This window comes from Rousettus aegyptiacus, unplaced genomic scaffold, assembly GCF_014176215.1.
Source record: "Rousettus aegyptiacus isolate mRouAeg1 unplaced genomic scaffold, mRouAeg1.p scaffold_m13_p_15, whole genome shotgun sequence".
NCBI classification, from domain to species: domain Eukaryota; kingdom Metazoa; phylum Chordata; class Mammalia; order Chiroptera; family Pteropodidae; genus Rousettus; species Rousettus aegyptiacus.
Window position 1 is genome coordinate 24,777,688 of NW_023416290.1, and position 16,927 is coordinate 24,794,614.

At 34.2% G+C, this 16,927-nt stretch overlaps 1 protein-coding gene across 1 annotated transcript in view; it reads right to left on the minus strand.

Annotated features, from left to right (window-relative positions):
* Positions 1-16,927, minus strand: part of SPIDR (scaffold protein involved in DNA repair) — a 379,872-nt gene that overhangs the window by 92,405 nt on the left and 270,540 nt on the right. The window contains 2 exon segments of the mRNA XM_036232728.1: positions 440-467; positions 469-630. Of these exon segments, the coding sequence (XP_036088621.1) occupies positions 440-467; positions 469-630 (190 nt within the window).

Here is a 16,927-nt window from a genome sequence, read left to right on the forward strand (position 1 = left end):
AAATTCATACTGGCAGATGATCATGGCTCAGGGCCAATACAGTTCCAAAAAGCAATCTCCAGTTGATAATAAGTTTATGCAGTTCTTCTTATCCCAAGGGATACAAATATTGTGAAAAAGAAAAATATATGATTTTTTTTAATAAATAAAAGGCTTAAATAAAAATCTAAGGCAATTATGAGAACTGAAAAAAATGAAAACTCATACTTAATAAATTAGAATAAAGGTTAAAATATATAATTAAAAAGATGAAATACTATAGACTGCAACTAAACTATAACTTCTTTAGGAATAACAATAATAATAAGATGCTCTAGCATATATATTTTTGTTGAATATTTAGAGGAATACTGAAGGTAAACATCTTCACTTATTCCAAAACCCTATCAAATCCAATATTATTACAAAGCATACAACATCTAAGCTGATGAAAGTTTACCTGGATTTCAGATGAATTATTTGTTAGACTTAAATCTAAACATCTGTTCCAAAGTGATGCTTCTTGGAAGGGGTATGTCCCAACAGTGCACTTCATGTGTTGCTCTTAAATCTTCTTTGGCAACAACCTTCTGACAAAAGTAAGTATTCAGAATAACAGGGCAACTTCTGTTTGGGATAATAAGTTTTTGCCTGGAAAAGGAAAAGAAAACAGTTAGCTGCAAAGCTGGATTCCCCTCATGTTCTTGCTAGATCAGAAATATAAAGAGCAATGACTTGCTAGCTATGAACAGATAAAACCAAGCTACAAGCTAGTTCACCAAATGACAGCTGCCCTCATAAGCTCAAGAGTGACTAACAATAGATCTGATTTTACTTTTCCAGTGAAAGTCCTGTGTCAGAAGGAGTAATGAAAGACGGCCTGGGCTTGAGCTTCCTCAAGTTCTCCTACTCTGGTAGATGATGGCCTTCGGATGCTTCAGGGAAAAATGCAGGGAATGAGCAGACTATCAACAGGCTCAAAGAATTAGCCAGACACTGAAATAAATACTATTTAAAAATAAAACCTTCAGACATTCTGACAGCTCTAATCTTTCAAAAAACATGACATCAAATGTAAATTAAATGTCAAAGGAATGCTTTCAAATGGACCACAGTCTCTGAAATGCCTCAAATTTAAATAGTAAAGAAGTCTAGTAATAGACAAATTTTCCTGATTCCTCTCAGACATTTGATTTGAGAAGACTCTTTAGCACTCATGCCTCGAACACAGGTAGTGCTGCTTAATATTAAGAAAAAATTACGACTTCCACTTCTAGGACGATGGAGTAGACATACTTTCCCCTATTTCTCTCATTAAGTACAACTAAAATGACTGACATTATATATAAATTAAATTAAATATAAGGAGACATTGAAAGGTGGAGAGAAGGCAGACCAGGTAGGACCTAGAGTCCTTGGGACTTATGGAACAACACAGTAGTGAGTTATTGGATTTTCTTTTTGCCTCTTGCATCCCAGAACTGCGAATGAAGAACCCGGTAACCTGGAAGCAGTAACAGGGACAGATAAAAAAAGCCCCTACAAAAGCTTATTCTCTTTAACCAAAGGACTAGGGAAAGGTCAGCCTAGTGAGACAGAAAACATTTAGAAAATAACTGCTCTACTCTAGGCAAACATCAAAGAAAATTGTGACCTAGCACCATGCACACCAGCAAAGGGTGATTGGGGAACCCAGATGTCCAACCTCATCAGGTTGTAATGAGGAGTCTCTATAGCCTAGTTGTGTGGTATGAGAGAAGGCAGGATAGGATGTTGGGACTTTGATCCTTGCAGGCTTTTAATGAGCTCTCCTTCCCCGATAAACACCAAGACAGTGGAGACCACCTGGGGACCTGGACTTCTACCCCCATGTGACACTAGAAACCAAACATCCCTCCTCACCATTCTGTCATAGAATCAGAATACGCCTAGCAGAGAATCATGACTTTGACCACTGCCCAGGGGTACTGAGGCTGCCTTCTACCCACCCATCTTCCTCCAGTGTCATCAGTGGAAGCCACGTGGGGAAGAGTACCAAGGCACCCATGGCCCACCCAGCCAGGGTAATGTCAACGGAAGCCTAGGAGGAAGCTGGAACTCATATATGCCCAGCAGTAACAAGGAGTTCATTCTCTCACAGGTATCAATGAAAGCCAAGTGGGAAATCTGAACTTCTACCTCCACCTGGCAGTAACAAGCCCCCTATTCCTCTCCACTTCTCTCAGAGCAGTGGAGATAGGTTTAAATTTGTGGAAAGAAAAAAAAAAATGGAAAAAATATAGGCAAATGTAATAGACATTTCTACTGTCGAGTTTTTGAAATTTTATTTGGAGTTGAAGCAAAATTATAACACTGATATGGTTCTAAACATATGCAGTGAAAATATTTAAGACAATCGTATTATAAATAAAGAGAGTAATAGGGTATAAGAAGTAAGGCTTCCAGCTTTGATATTGGCAATTTGTGTCCTCTCTGTTTTTGCAGTTTTTATAAATTTTGAGTCCTAGCAATGAGGTGTTCATTATCCCTTAGAGTAGATATTTTTAATGATTAATTAGAAAAGAGTCAGTTGACCAGAATGAATAAGAACTTTTAGTTAGCCTCCATTCACATCTCTTCCCTTTGCGGTAGGCACAAGAATTAGGTTGGGTGTTGTCAGGGAGTAGCCAGGCATTGATAATGTAGAGCAAGTGTGAGGTGCATGGCTACTCACACACTTACACCACTTGCAACAGACATCCAGGAAGAGATTGTTTTAAACAAGCTAAATTGACCTGCAACAAGTGTTCAGTTGTTTTAAGCTTGTTTCCAGTCTTGTGGGTCACCAGACCCTAGCATGTTAACACGTCTTAGGCCCTCAGGGAAGCAAGTCACAGAAGAGAGGTCTAATGGAGTGTGAGATGCTAAAGGAATTGGGCCAAGCAGAGGAGAAATATTCAGTTGATTGACCTAAGTTTAGATGCTGGCACATTCTTTGTTTTGTGTTTATCAAAATAAAATCTCATGCCTCAAAGGAACTAGATGAATGAACAATAAGGTCTTAACAATCTATAATTCTGATGTTCTGTCTCTCCTGGTACACTCATATTAGCCTGGTGGGGTATGAAATTTGAGAAGGCTTTGTAAATATATAATATTGTAAGTGGGTATATTTTATTAGCTGGTTGGCTGGTCTTATATTTGTATTCCATATATTTGTTTCTCTCTGTAATGCTTTAAAAATAATTCTTTGTGCATCATGTAAAAAAAAAAAAAGGTAAGGTTTCTACACTTCACACAAATTGGCAAAATGACAACCCAGTAGACTGTGATAAGTTATGTATATACAATTTAATGCCTAGAGCAACCAACAGAATAGCTATAAAAAGAGATATGCTCAAAAACATTATAAATTAAAATAAAATTCTAAAAAACATTCAAGCAACCCACATAAAGCCAGGAAAAAGAAATCAGAGAAATGAAAAACAGGGAGAGAACAATAAAGAATAAACAAAAAATAAAAAGGTAGACTTAAGCCTTAATATATCAATAATAATTGCACTATGTGTAAGTGGTTAAAATATACCAATTAAAAGATATTAGAAGAGTGGATTGTAAAACAGGATCCATCTACATGATGTCTATAAGAAAATATAAAGAAAGAGGTAAGATGAAAGTAAAAAGATGGGAAAAATATATCATGTAAACATTAATACAAATATAGCAGGGGAGGAATATTATTATCAGATGAAACAGGCTTCAGAGCAAAGAAGATAATCAGAGGCAGAGAGGGACATTAAATAATTATGAAAGGGTCAAACCACCAAGAAGACATAACAATCTTAAATGTGTATGCCCCAAATAACATAGATTCAAATTACATAAAACAAAAACTAATGAAACTGAAAGCAAAAGTCAACAGATTCACAGTTAAAGTTGGAGACAAGAACATCCCTCTCTCAACATTTGCAAGATAAACCAGACAAAGTGATACAGGAGAATGCAACAACATTCAAACAATTGACAGGATCTAACTGACATTTATAGAACACTCAACCAAACAACGGCAGAATAAATATTCTATTTAGGAGCCCACAAAACATATTCCAGGAGAAACCATGTTATGGGCCATAAGAGGAACCTCAACAAAGTTAAAAGAACTGAAATCATTGAATGTGCTCTTTGATCACAATAAAATCAAAATAAAAATCAAGGGAAAGATAACAGGAAAATCTCCAAACACTTAGAAACAAAATAATACACTTTTAAGTTATCCATGGGTCAAAGAAGAAGTGAAAAAAGCATTTAGTGAAAATAAAAATTTAATATATCAAAATTCGTGGGAAACAGTGAAAGCAATACTGACAGGAAATTTTATATCACTTAAAGCTTAAACTAGAAAAGAAGGAAAGTCTAAAATCAGTACTCTAAAGCTCTTTCTTCAAATATCTGGAGAAAAAAAACAGCAAAATATAAACATATATAGAGCAAAGAGAAGGAATAAATAATAAATAACAGAAATCAAACACAGGGGAAAAATGCAATAAGAATTGCCTTTTGATATAACTGATACAAATGATAAAAAAGGAAAAACAGAGAGGACACAAATTGCCAATATCAAGAACAAAACAGAGGATATCGCTACAGAAAGAAAGACAAAAAAAAAAAAATGAAAGAACACTACAGACTAACATACCTCAGGAATAGAGATGCAGAAACACTTAACAAAATATTAGCAAATGGAATTCAGAAATACATAAAGGGAATTATACAACATGACAAAGTGAGGTTAATTCTAGGGATGCAAGGCTTTGCACTTAAGCAATATTTGAAATATTTTAATATTTGAAAATTACTTCCACCATATTGAAGGCAAAAGAAGTTATATGATCTTATCAATTAATGTAGGAAAAATTTTACAACATTCAACACTTATTCATAACAATAAACCCAGAAAATCAGAAATAGAGGACTTGTTCAACCTGATAAAGAGCATCTACAAAAATACTACAGCTAACATTATAATTAATAGTGAGAGAATGAATGCGTTCCATCTAAGGTGGGAAACAAAGCAACTATGTCTGCTCTCATCACTTTCAATCAAAATAGGACTGGAAGTTCTTGCCAGTGCAATAAAGGGGGTGGGGCAGAAAACCATACAGATCAAAAAAAGAAAAAAGAAAACTATCCCTATTTTCAGATGATATGATTGCCTGTATGGAAAATTACAAAGAATCAACAAAATAACTAATAAACTAATAAGTGAGTTCAGCAAGATCACAGCATACATGAAAATCAAGTGTATTTCTATATAACATCAATAAATATGAGGACACCAAAACTAAAGATCGAAATAATTTATAATAGCAAAAATAAACAAACGACAAAAAAAATCTTTGATGTAAAACTAACAAAACTTGTATATGACTTGTATGCTGAAGCTATAAAACACTGATGAAATAAATGAAAGAAGATCTTAATAAATGGATGTGCCATATTTATGGACTGAAAGACTCAAGGTCATAAAGATGCCAATTTCCCCAAATGGATACATAGATTTAAAGTAATTCCCATAAAAATCCCAGCAGGATTTTTTTTTTTTTTTTTTTTGCAGATATATATATATATAAGCTTATATGGGACATTACCAAGATGACAGAATAGGAGGATCCTGTTCATATCCCTCACACTAACAATAATTTGGTAGCCTTTTATGAACAAAAGTGCCTTTGTGGTAGAAGTGGGATTTAGGTAGGAGACCTGGTGGAGCCCAAGACAGAGGAAGGCTGTTTTGAGAAGGCAGGACTATGTCTAGGTGGCAGATATGTCAACTGTGGTCCTGTCTACACACTTGGAAACCAGTCTCATCCCTTTTGGATGGGGCTACAAGCCCCACTTGGCCTTGCTCCTGCCACCAGAATCATCTGCCAGGGGACTCGAAAGGAGCCATGCCCCTCCCAGTGCCTCAGGTAACAGGTCTACAGACTTCAGTTCCAAATTTTGATCCTAAATCAGTCCATGATCCAGCTCCAGCCAGGTTTGCAAACCATACATCTGATAAGCGATTAATACGCAAGATATATAAGGACTCATATAACTCAATAGTAAAAACCCAAATAATCTGATTAAAAAATGGTCAGAGGATCTAAATAGACATGCTTCAGAAGAAGACAAGCAAATGGTCAACAGGTACGTGAAAAGATGCTCAACATCACTAAATCATCAGGAAAATGCAAATCGAAATTATAACAAGATATCACCTCATATAGCTATTATAAAGGCTATTATCAAAAAGACAAAAGAAAAAAAAAGCGTTGTTGAGGGTGAGGAGAAAAGGGAAACCTTATATACTTTTGATGGAAATGCAAACCGGTACAGTAGAGGTTCATTGAAAATTTTACAACAGAACTACCATATGATCCAGTAATCCTACTTCTGGGAATTTATCCAAAGGAAATGACATCAGGATCTTGAAGAGATCTGTACCCCCATGTTCAATGCAACCTTATTTGAAATAGCCAAGATATGGAAACAATCTTTGTTTGTGGACAGATGAATGGATAAAGAAAATGTCACACACACACACACACACAATGGAATACCATTTAGGCATATAAAGAAGGAAATCCTATCATTTGCAACAACATGGATATGGATAAACCTGGAGGACTTTATGCTAAGTGAAATAAACATGCAACTACCATATAACCCACTGTACTCCTGGGCATTTATCCCAGAGAGGTGGAAACTTACGTTTATATAAAAACCTACATAGGAATGTTCATAGTAGCTTCATTTATAACCTAAATGAAACAACCTAAATGCCATCAGTGAGTGAATAGTTAAACTGTTAAATCCATACCACAGAATACTATTCAGCAATAAAAAGGAATGAACTCTTGATACACATAACAATGTGGATGAATTCTAGGGACTTATACTGAGTAAAAAAATAAAAAAATTCCTAAAGACAAAGAACACATTAGTAGCTGCCAGAGTGAAGGACAAGGGGGAAAGAAGGAAAGAGAGGGAAGTTGACAACTATAAAATGGCAGCATGAATGATACTTGTGGTCATGGAATTATTTTGTATTTTGACTGTATCAGCATTGATACTCTGGTTGTAATAATATAGCATAATTTTAGGAGACACTGACACTGAGGGAAGCTGGGTAAAAAGGAGACAAATGATCTGTCTATATTGATTCTTACAACTACATGTAAATCTACAATTATCTCAAAATAAAAAAGTTTAATTAAAAATATAATGAAAGTCCTGTAATATTATTCAGTCTTTAAAAAAATCCCCCCAAATCACTCTAGTGGATTTAAACTTGTGAGGGTTCTAGTCTTTAAGAATTTCCTTTATTAAGGAAAAACACCTATATTAACAAAATGACCAATATCTAATTCCCAGTTATCAGTTCTAGCTGTGCAAACATAACTTTGGGCTTTATGTAAAATTTCCGTTATGCAAATCTACCTGCTTAAAGATAAAATGCCTCATATGACTTCATGCAATATGTTCTAGGCTCAACTTACCTCTCTAACATGCACAACATGTAATTATATGTAAAGCTTGTAATCCTATGATTCTTGTTCAAGAACTAGCGCTTATGTTTTCTACAAGATTGTCGTTTACCCTAATCTAGACAAATTCCTTGGTGTCTAGCCTATTTCCATATGATCTATTCAAATGCAAACTTGCAATATAACATTTTAAGCCTATAGACTACAGGTATAGTAACCCCAAAATAAGAAAAAATTTGTGAGAGATAGAAAGACAGAGACAGAAGTAGAGACAAAGAGTGGGTCAGCAAGAAGAGGATACCAGAAAATAAGAGAGTAGGGTTGGGGCATAGTGTCCAGCACTGTGGGTACAAGTGCAAATATGCTGCATACAGACAGATGGATGAAAGATGTCATAAAGTTCCAGCTTTTCCATTCAAGTTAGTTTAAAAAAATACGATAAGGCAGTATTATTTTAATAACTAAATTAAGAAGAAAGCACTAGGTAAAAGATTTTGTGCATATTTAGAATCTTTCAGTTTACAGATAAACATACCAATATTAGAACTATGTTATGTTCAATACGAAGTCTAGTTTAAGGCCATTAAGTTCCAACTAAAACAGAGAATAACTCCGACTAAGTGAAAACTTATTAGCTTTCTTCTCGACTACAAAAAAAATTAACATGACTTTCAAAGCTATTTTAATGAGCTCAACCTTCTACTAATCTATTTAGTTTATGTCTAAAAAAAGATGTATTCTTTACTTAATAGAAGACCTTTCTCAAAAGAGAGTTATTTCACTGATTTCAATAACTCTGTTCTCTGCCTCCTTGGCAGGGCCCACATAGCTAATTATGAGCCATAGCGCCTGCAAAGGGAGCGTAATTTCCACACACATATGCGAACACAAAAGGGGCCAATTTTTCTGATCTCTATTTGACAAAGAAAACAAACCCATGTGGGATGTAGGATTATTCCATCAGAATAAATAAAAAACCATTAATATATTTGGACTGCTCTAGTTGCAACTATATTAGGTAAATATACAAACGTACCCACCATTTCAAGTATTATACTCTTGGTGTTTTTGCTCATTTTCCTCCATTTCTCTCTTATTTATAGGTAGATTTGAAGGTGTCTTAAAGTATTTCAACTTCCTTGCTAATCTTTATTACAATGCTAGTATTTTTATTAGTTATTAAAGTCTAACACTCCATATTTTAATAAAATTATACGTATTTTGATATGTCAATGCTCAGTCACCAGAACTTGATATATGAAGTAGTCATGTATTTTTATCCATATTTAGATCACCATTAATTAAGAGCTATAAATGTAGACTGATGCTATTAGAGACTCAAATACCATAAGCATATTAAAACAATGCAAAAAAATATTTTGTTATATACAAAATGACACTAGTTTTTAGGCTGAGACGACTTTTAAAAAACAGATTCTTCATCTACACAAATGTCAGATGTGATATCTGAGAGCAATGAAGTACAACACAGAACACTTTCTCCTGCATGGCTGTCTTAAGTGTTGTAGGATGTACAGTGTCCTGACCCCTACCCCCTTCATGCTCCTCAATTATTATAATGCTCCATATTTTAATATTTGCCTCCTAGAAATGTAGATCCCTTTAGTGCTAATTACTCCTTTATTTTCTTCTACATTTTTCAATATTGAATATTCAATTTTATATGAAAATATTTAAAACATTCTTGATAAAAATTAACTTTGAAATTGTACAATTCATAGTAATCTGACAAAGAAGCTTGACCTGGCAGAGAACCTCTTTAATGGAAATATAACTCTTTCAGTTTCAAATGGGGGAAAAATAAATTTAGTTGATAAGCAATTTACAAATATAAACACTAAATGAACATTCTAGCCTTCTTCAAAACAGAAAACTAAGTGATGCAGTTGGAGTGAACATCTTTAATTAAATGTGTATCATTTTACAACATCACAAGCATTTCTGTTTACTCACCCGGCCCTCTGCCTTGGAAGCAAAGTTAGAACTGACCCAAGTTTCCAGATTCTAGGAAATTATAGAGGTGATATACAGTTTCATCCCAAACAGGTAGATTTTAAAAAATCATAGATTTACTTAGTAACCATTAATGTGGATCTCTTTTATATACAATTAAACAAATCGTTACAAACATCAAAAAAAAATTCTAACTTTTAAAATGTCGCTGAATAATTTTCCATTTTTAAAAATAGCACTTTCACATGTATGTCAGTGTTGTTAACTTTGCTCAAAAGAAGGGAAACCTAAAGTAGAAGTGGTGCTTTGGCTCAGTTCTGGGGCTCTAACAGAGATAAGAACTTACTTTAGAAATGCTTCTTTTTATCACCTAGTGAGTGGTAGGTCATAATGTAAGTATGATTTAAGTCTGGACCATTCTTTATGTCAGTGGACTCCACACTTAAATTTCAAAATTTTGACTGTATGCTACTAATATATTTATAAATTATATGCATGTATTTCCATTGGAATTATAAATCCTTCACAAAAATAGACATTAAAATGAGATGAAAAGACATTCTAATATTTTTTTCCACATCCGAATGGATTGTCTTGCATTACTACTCGGAAAGGCATATAATTTAAAACTTGTGAATTGTTTACTTCTCAAATTTTCAGTTTAATATTTTCAGACCGCCTTTGACTTTGGGTAACTAAAATCGGATAAAGTAAAACTGCAGGTTGGGGGCGGGGTACTACTATCTAACAGTCTATTCCTTTCAGGTATAAGACATAATCCTTCAATATTTGTATATATTGCAAAATGATCACCGCAATAAGTCTAGTTAACATGTGTCACCATACCTAGTTACAAATACTTTTATTTTTGTGATGAGGACTTTTAAAATCTATCCTTAGCCACTTTCAAATATGCAATAAATTGTTATTAACTGTAGTCTCCATGCTGTACATTACATTCCCATGACTTATTTGTTTTATAATTGGAACTCTGTACCTTTCGACCCCCCTCTACCCATTTTGCCCACCCATCCCACCTCTGCCAACCACTAATTTGTTCTCTCTTGTTTCTGTATAAACAGTACTGGGATTTGAATATAACTAATTCTCTGATTTAAGATAAACATACTTTTTTGAAATCTTGTTTAAATTTCACATATGTTCATAATTCCCCTTTATCTTCCAAATATAACTACGCAGGTAAGCATTATTTTAACTAGATCCAAAGGATCATAATTTCTGAATTATGGAAGCTGAAGGAGGTTTAAAGTATGACTTGGCATAATATGGGATGTCTGAAATTTTAGACACAGATATAACTTTTTACACTCACATGATCTGGGAAAATAATTCAAATAACATATGTATATAAAATGTATCTGCAAGGTTAGTGGATATGGGAAAAACCTTAAAATCCATATGTAGGTACATTTGTTTATTTTACTCTCTTTTTACTGACCACCTATGATGTGCCAGGCACTGGGCTAGGGAACTGGGAATCCAATCAGAGAAAAGAGAACTGAATAGACAGTTTTACTACGAAGGAAAAGGATGTTACTGGGATATGATACCCAGATGGAAGACCCTCTGGGAGTAATCAATCCCTTTGGAGTTAGGGAAGGCTTCCCAGGACAAGAAGGCAGATGAGGGGCCCTATTGGTCAGGGTATATGAAGATACAAGGAAGCGAATGCATGAAGCACTCAAGGGGCTGCCTGGTAGTAATGACAATTATTTAGATTTAATGTGATAAGCAAATATGTCACACCACCACATCATCAAGTCTCTGCAGAAAAAATTCACGTTCACTTTCCATTATTAGCAAGCAAAGGAGGTTAGAGTTTTTAAACATCCATATCCATGGTACCAACATTATTTCTCTAGGTAGTATGACCTCTCAATTTCTTTTTACACTGCAGGCCAATATTGATTGGTGTGGACTTTATAATCATCTTTCTATTTATCTTATTGCCACAAATGTTATGTGATGACCAAAAAGCAAGTTTACAGAGCATGTATGGATCAATATTATAGCATGTTTAACTGGCTTTCCTGAAGATCAAAGATCAACTGAAAATAAAAACAAACCTAAGGTGTTAAACCTCACTTGATAATTACATATACGAACAATAACATCAGTTAACACTGTCATGATATCAGACTCACACTGATTCTTCTATTTAAGGAATCTGAAGAATATGCATTTACTTTCTAGTAAACACTTTGAGTACCCCTGAGAAGTTGGCAGCCCTGGTGGCAGGACAGGCTAAAATATGGGAGTAACACCCATGAATGAAATACACAAAAAATCTAGAAAGTAGCATTCTTCAGTGAAATCCAAGTACTAGGGTTTCTTGTAGAAACCTTTTTTCTTTAATATGTAGGTAATATTATATGTTCAATAAAAATGATAATTTGTCAAAATGTTTTCTGAAAACAGAAATGACTGCCCAAACACATATGCTTTGCATTAAGAACCATATCTACTTCTCATATATATATTACTTGAAAATGTTATGTATGCAACTCAAGTAACAGGAAACAATAGACTTTTAAAATTTTTTCTAGAGATGAGAGAAGGAAAACCAATTAAGACATCTTTTCATTTTCTATCACTGTCAAAGGTTAACATTACAAGCACTATTAAACACTGTCACATTGTGAAATACCCTGTTAGCAACTTGTTTTCAGAAACTATGAGGTTTATGAGAGATACTTACTTTTCTTTTTCTACTAGTTAAGCCTCCTCAAATTTTTTTTTTTGTGTCTAGCAACTAATTAAATCAAGAATATTTTACACTGGATATGCTGAAAGGGACAATTGTGACTGACATGGAGATCACCATAAACCCCTTTAAAAAACAGTATTTAGTCCAAATCATAAACTAAGATCTATCTGCTTGTTTACTGTCTGGGAAGAAGACCTATAAACCTGTGATGGGTGGCAAAGGGGATTAATTGATTAATGGAATTAATGTAGTACCCAAAAGAAAACAAAAAGAATTGTCTTTTCTTCCTCCTTTCCCCTTCATTCCTTCTTTCCTTTTTTTTTTTTTTTTTTTCATTAGCAGGTGGTTGGTTTGGGTTTTACTTTAAGCTAAACATTAAAACAAATTATAAGTTAACAGTTCATGCAACTCAGATTTAGTATTGTTTATCATAAAACATATTGTTCCTAGTTTTAAAAACTATTATTTATACAATTTATTGGCATTTTTGCAGAATAGGTTTAAGTCAAATAATAGATTTATAAAAGCAAATGAGTAATGTAAAAAAATGGGTAATGTGTAGAAATTTAATGTTTCTATAATAAAAATAGATATTATGTTCAGTTAATTTACGGTCATGGTTCCCTTTTTTTAATTTTGAGAGAACTATTTTATTTTTTTGAATTTTTTTTCACCAGCTTTTTTGAAGTATAATAGAAAATTAGTTGCTCATTTACATTGTTCAATTCAATGAGTTTTTTTTAAAATTATAGTTGGTATACAATAATACATTAGTTTCATTTGTACAGCTTAATGATTAGAGATTATGTAACTCACGAAGTGGTCACCCTATTAAATCATGTCACCTCTCTTCTCTCTTACATATTTTTTACATTGTTGACTATTTTCCTTAAGCTATACTTTATCTTTCCATGACTATTTTGTATCTATCCATTTGTACTTCTTAATCCCTTTGCCCTTTTTCACAGTGCCCCCCAATCCCTATCCGTGTAGTAACCCTCAAAATATTCTCTATATCTGAGTTTGTTTCCATTTTTTTTGTTATTGCTTATATTGTTCTTTAGATTCCACATGTACATGAAATCATGTAGTACTTGTCTTTCTCTGTATGACTTACTTCACTCAGTGCAATATCCTCTAGGTCCATCAAGGCAATATCTTTTTCTATCTCCTTCCTTTTAGTCTGTGTGTGTCTTTTAATCTGAAGTGAATCTCTTGTAGGCAGTATACGTAGGGGTTTTGTTTTCATATCCATTTAGCTTCCCTGTCTTTTGGTTGGAGCACTTAATTCTTTTCCATTTGAGGTACTTGTTGATAGGAATGTAGTTGTTATCATTCTTTATTCCTGTTTTTGATACATGTTTTTTCTTCCTAAAGAAGTCCTACCAACAATTCCTATAATATGGGCTTGGTGTTCAAGAATTCCTTTAGCTTTCTTCTTTTTGATCTGGGAAGCTCTTTATTTGTCCTTCAACTCTAAATGATAGCTTTGCTGGATAAAGTACTGATGGTTGTAGATCCCGTGTTTTCATCACATCGAATATTTTGTGCCAAGTTCTTCTGTCCTGCATGGTTTCTTTTGAGAAATCAGCTGCCATTCTTATGGGTGCTCCCTTGTAGGTAATTAACTGCTTTTTACTTGCTACTGTTAAGATTCTCTCTTTGTATTTAACCTCTAGCATTTTAATTATGATGTGTCTTTGGTGTGGTCTCTTTGGGTTCATTTTTCTGGGTACTCTCTGAGCTTCCTGGGGTTTTATATCTATTTCCTTCACCAGGTTAGGGAAGTTTTTATCATTATTTCTTCAAATAGCTGTTCAACATCTTCTTTTCCTGTAGGTACTCTGATGACATGGATATTTTTACCTTTAATAGTGTTCCATAGGCTCCTTACATTATTATTATAGTCTTGGCTTCTTTTTTCTTGCCATTCTGATTGCTGGTCCTTGGCTTTCTCCAGGTCATTTGATCCTCTTCTTTATTCACTTTGTTTTATTCCCATTTAATATACTTCTCATTTCAGTTAATGTGTTCTTCATTTCTGACTGGTTCCCTTTTATAATTTCCATTTTTATGTTTTATCTGTCTGTTGAAGTTCTCACTGAATTTATCTGCTCTTCTCGTAAGCTCATTGAGCTGCCTTTCTGTGTCTCTTTCTATGTACTAAGCAAAACTCCTAAGTCTTCCAGTCTTGTTAGTACAGCTTTGTGTAGTAGGTGTCCAGTGGCACAGTTCTGAGTGGGGTTCAGCTGGAGGTCAAATTTAGCCCAAGCCTGTGCTTCTTGGGGCCATGCATTAAGATTCAGCAAGCAATCCACAGGTGCTGTGCTTATAGCTGACTCAAAAGGCCACACCATAAACTGAGGCCAGCTGCCACCACCGTGAGTCTAGGCCCAGGTCAGTAAGGAACACTTGAGTAGCTGAGAATACACCTGGATGTGGCTTGGGTGGGGCCAAGAGTTGGGGGAGGTGGGGTTTCAGGGAATCCTCTGGGCAGAGAGACCTGTTATCCAGTTTGAGGACATTTCTGCTATGGCAGTGCTGAGACTGCGCATTAGGGGAGGGAAAGGCTCAAGAGAGGAACGATGAATACTGCAGCTACTTCTGTATAGAGTGAGTCTCACCTCACTACGACAACTCAGTGTTCTCCTGGTGCTCCCTGAGCAGCCAAATTGGCTTTGGCGCTTAGAGCGAGCAGGTCTGTCACTGTGAGTCTGCTTGCGGACACCGGCCCTTTAAGAGGCGGTTGGTGCTGCCGCTGCCGCATGCTCCGTCTTACTCAGTAGCTCGAAACTGGGCAGCCCATGTCCTCGCCCTGTCCTACTTTCTGCCATTGCAGGGTGATTTCTTAGATTTCTCCTTAGCTGTATGGCTTGTTCATCTAGATCCTAGGCAATTTTTCTTTGCTGTTTGCTCCTTGTTTCTGTCACAACTCTAATTTGGTTGCCAGACAGATGAACAGAGCCTCTATCATCTATACCATTTCCTGCCCCCATCCCAATAAATTTTTAATAGAAAACCATCCTGTCCACTTTCTCAGTTATTTAAAGAGTGAGTAGGCACTTTTCTCCACCAAAAAATCAGATTTACTCTATGTAAAATTTAAAAACACAAGTCTCAGAAAATATCTCCGTACTAAAGAATTAAGCCAATTTCATAAATAAAAAGTTGAAGGCTTATACGTTCTCTATTTTCAACTTCATATTTGACAAGATTTGTCTCCTGTGTTCAATGTGTTTCTTTCATCTTCTTACCCAATCATATCCACGCATCTAAGAAACTGATAAAAACACTAATGTAGAACACCAACACTTATAATTGTATGCTATTTTTAAATCCCCAATGATACTTTGTCTATGCCTCTTTTCATCCAAATAAACACAACATTAAGGACCAGTTTTTTTGAAATTCCATAGTATAATAAATATATATAATATAATAAATTCATAGAAGTATGAATTCATAGGTTATGAGAATAACCTTCCTTTATAAACTAGAAGTCTAATTATCTAAACAAATATAAGTCTCTGATCATTTCCTTTTTTGAGGCACAGGATCACTGGAAATGGCAATTTATAGAAAGAACTACCATAATTCTTGGCAGTGGCTGCAAATCAAATTTTATTTTCAAGGCACAAATCTTATACTTTTAACAAAAATCCTGCCAGAATTTAACAATATGAAGACTATAAAGACTGCAAAAAAGGAGAACAAAGCAGGAAGAAAAACCCAGTCTGACCTGGGTTTAAATTCTAGCTCTGCCACTTATTGCCTATTTTATCTTGATCAAATTACTTAAATTTCCTGTACTTTAACTTTTTTATATCTAAAATGGGGATCAAACATACCTAATAGTGTTATTGTGAGATTAGGTAGACATATTCATATATACAGCCACACATGTGTACAATGCTTGACAAACATACTAGACACTATTTAAGAGTAGCTAATATTACTAGATACAGGCTATTTCTAAAATATCTAGAGGTTAACTTAATTCTTCCAATGCAAGGTAGGATATCTCCAAAAAAACATAGTTTTCTCTGGGTTATATATCCATTTCTATTGACAAATGGGTAATTAAAGGCTTTAAAAATGTTCAAACACTTTTACTCAGTCATTGTTAAGAATCTATACTAACGAAATAATCAGACATGGAGAAAAACATTTACATACAAAAATGTTAATCACATTTATTATAATGAAATATAGCAAGGAATCTTAATTTCTAACAAAAAGTAGAAAAATAAATCATGAAACAGCTATACGAATAAATGAAAGCATTAAAATTCCTAATTCAAAAAATACATTTAATCATTAGAAAAACAGACTCATCTATATGAACTATGTGATCCCAAGATGGTAGTACTATTTATAACTAATATAATAGTCTTACAAAGAGAAAGTGGTGGAATTATCGGCATCAAAAAATTAAGCAATTTACCTCTTAGTAAAAGACTTATTTACAGGTAAATTTTTATTTTCTTCTTTATATTATTGTCTATTTTTTCCCCTACATTAAAAGTGTATTCTTTAATACATATAAACACTTCAATCTACCTTTTCTTTAATAATAAATTGCCTCATTACTTGATAAATTAAGTAACAATCACTTCCTATGAGTACTCTCAAATATGCCCAAACTGACCTAAGAGTCAAAATTTCCCTCATATCTTTAAAGATCATTTCAACACTGAGTTATATAAGGCACTTCTTGAATATTAACCTAAATGTATTT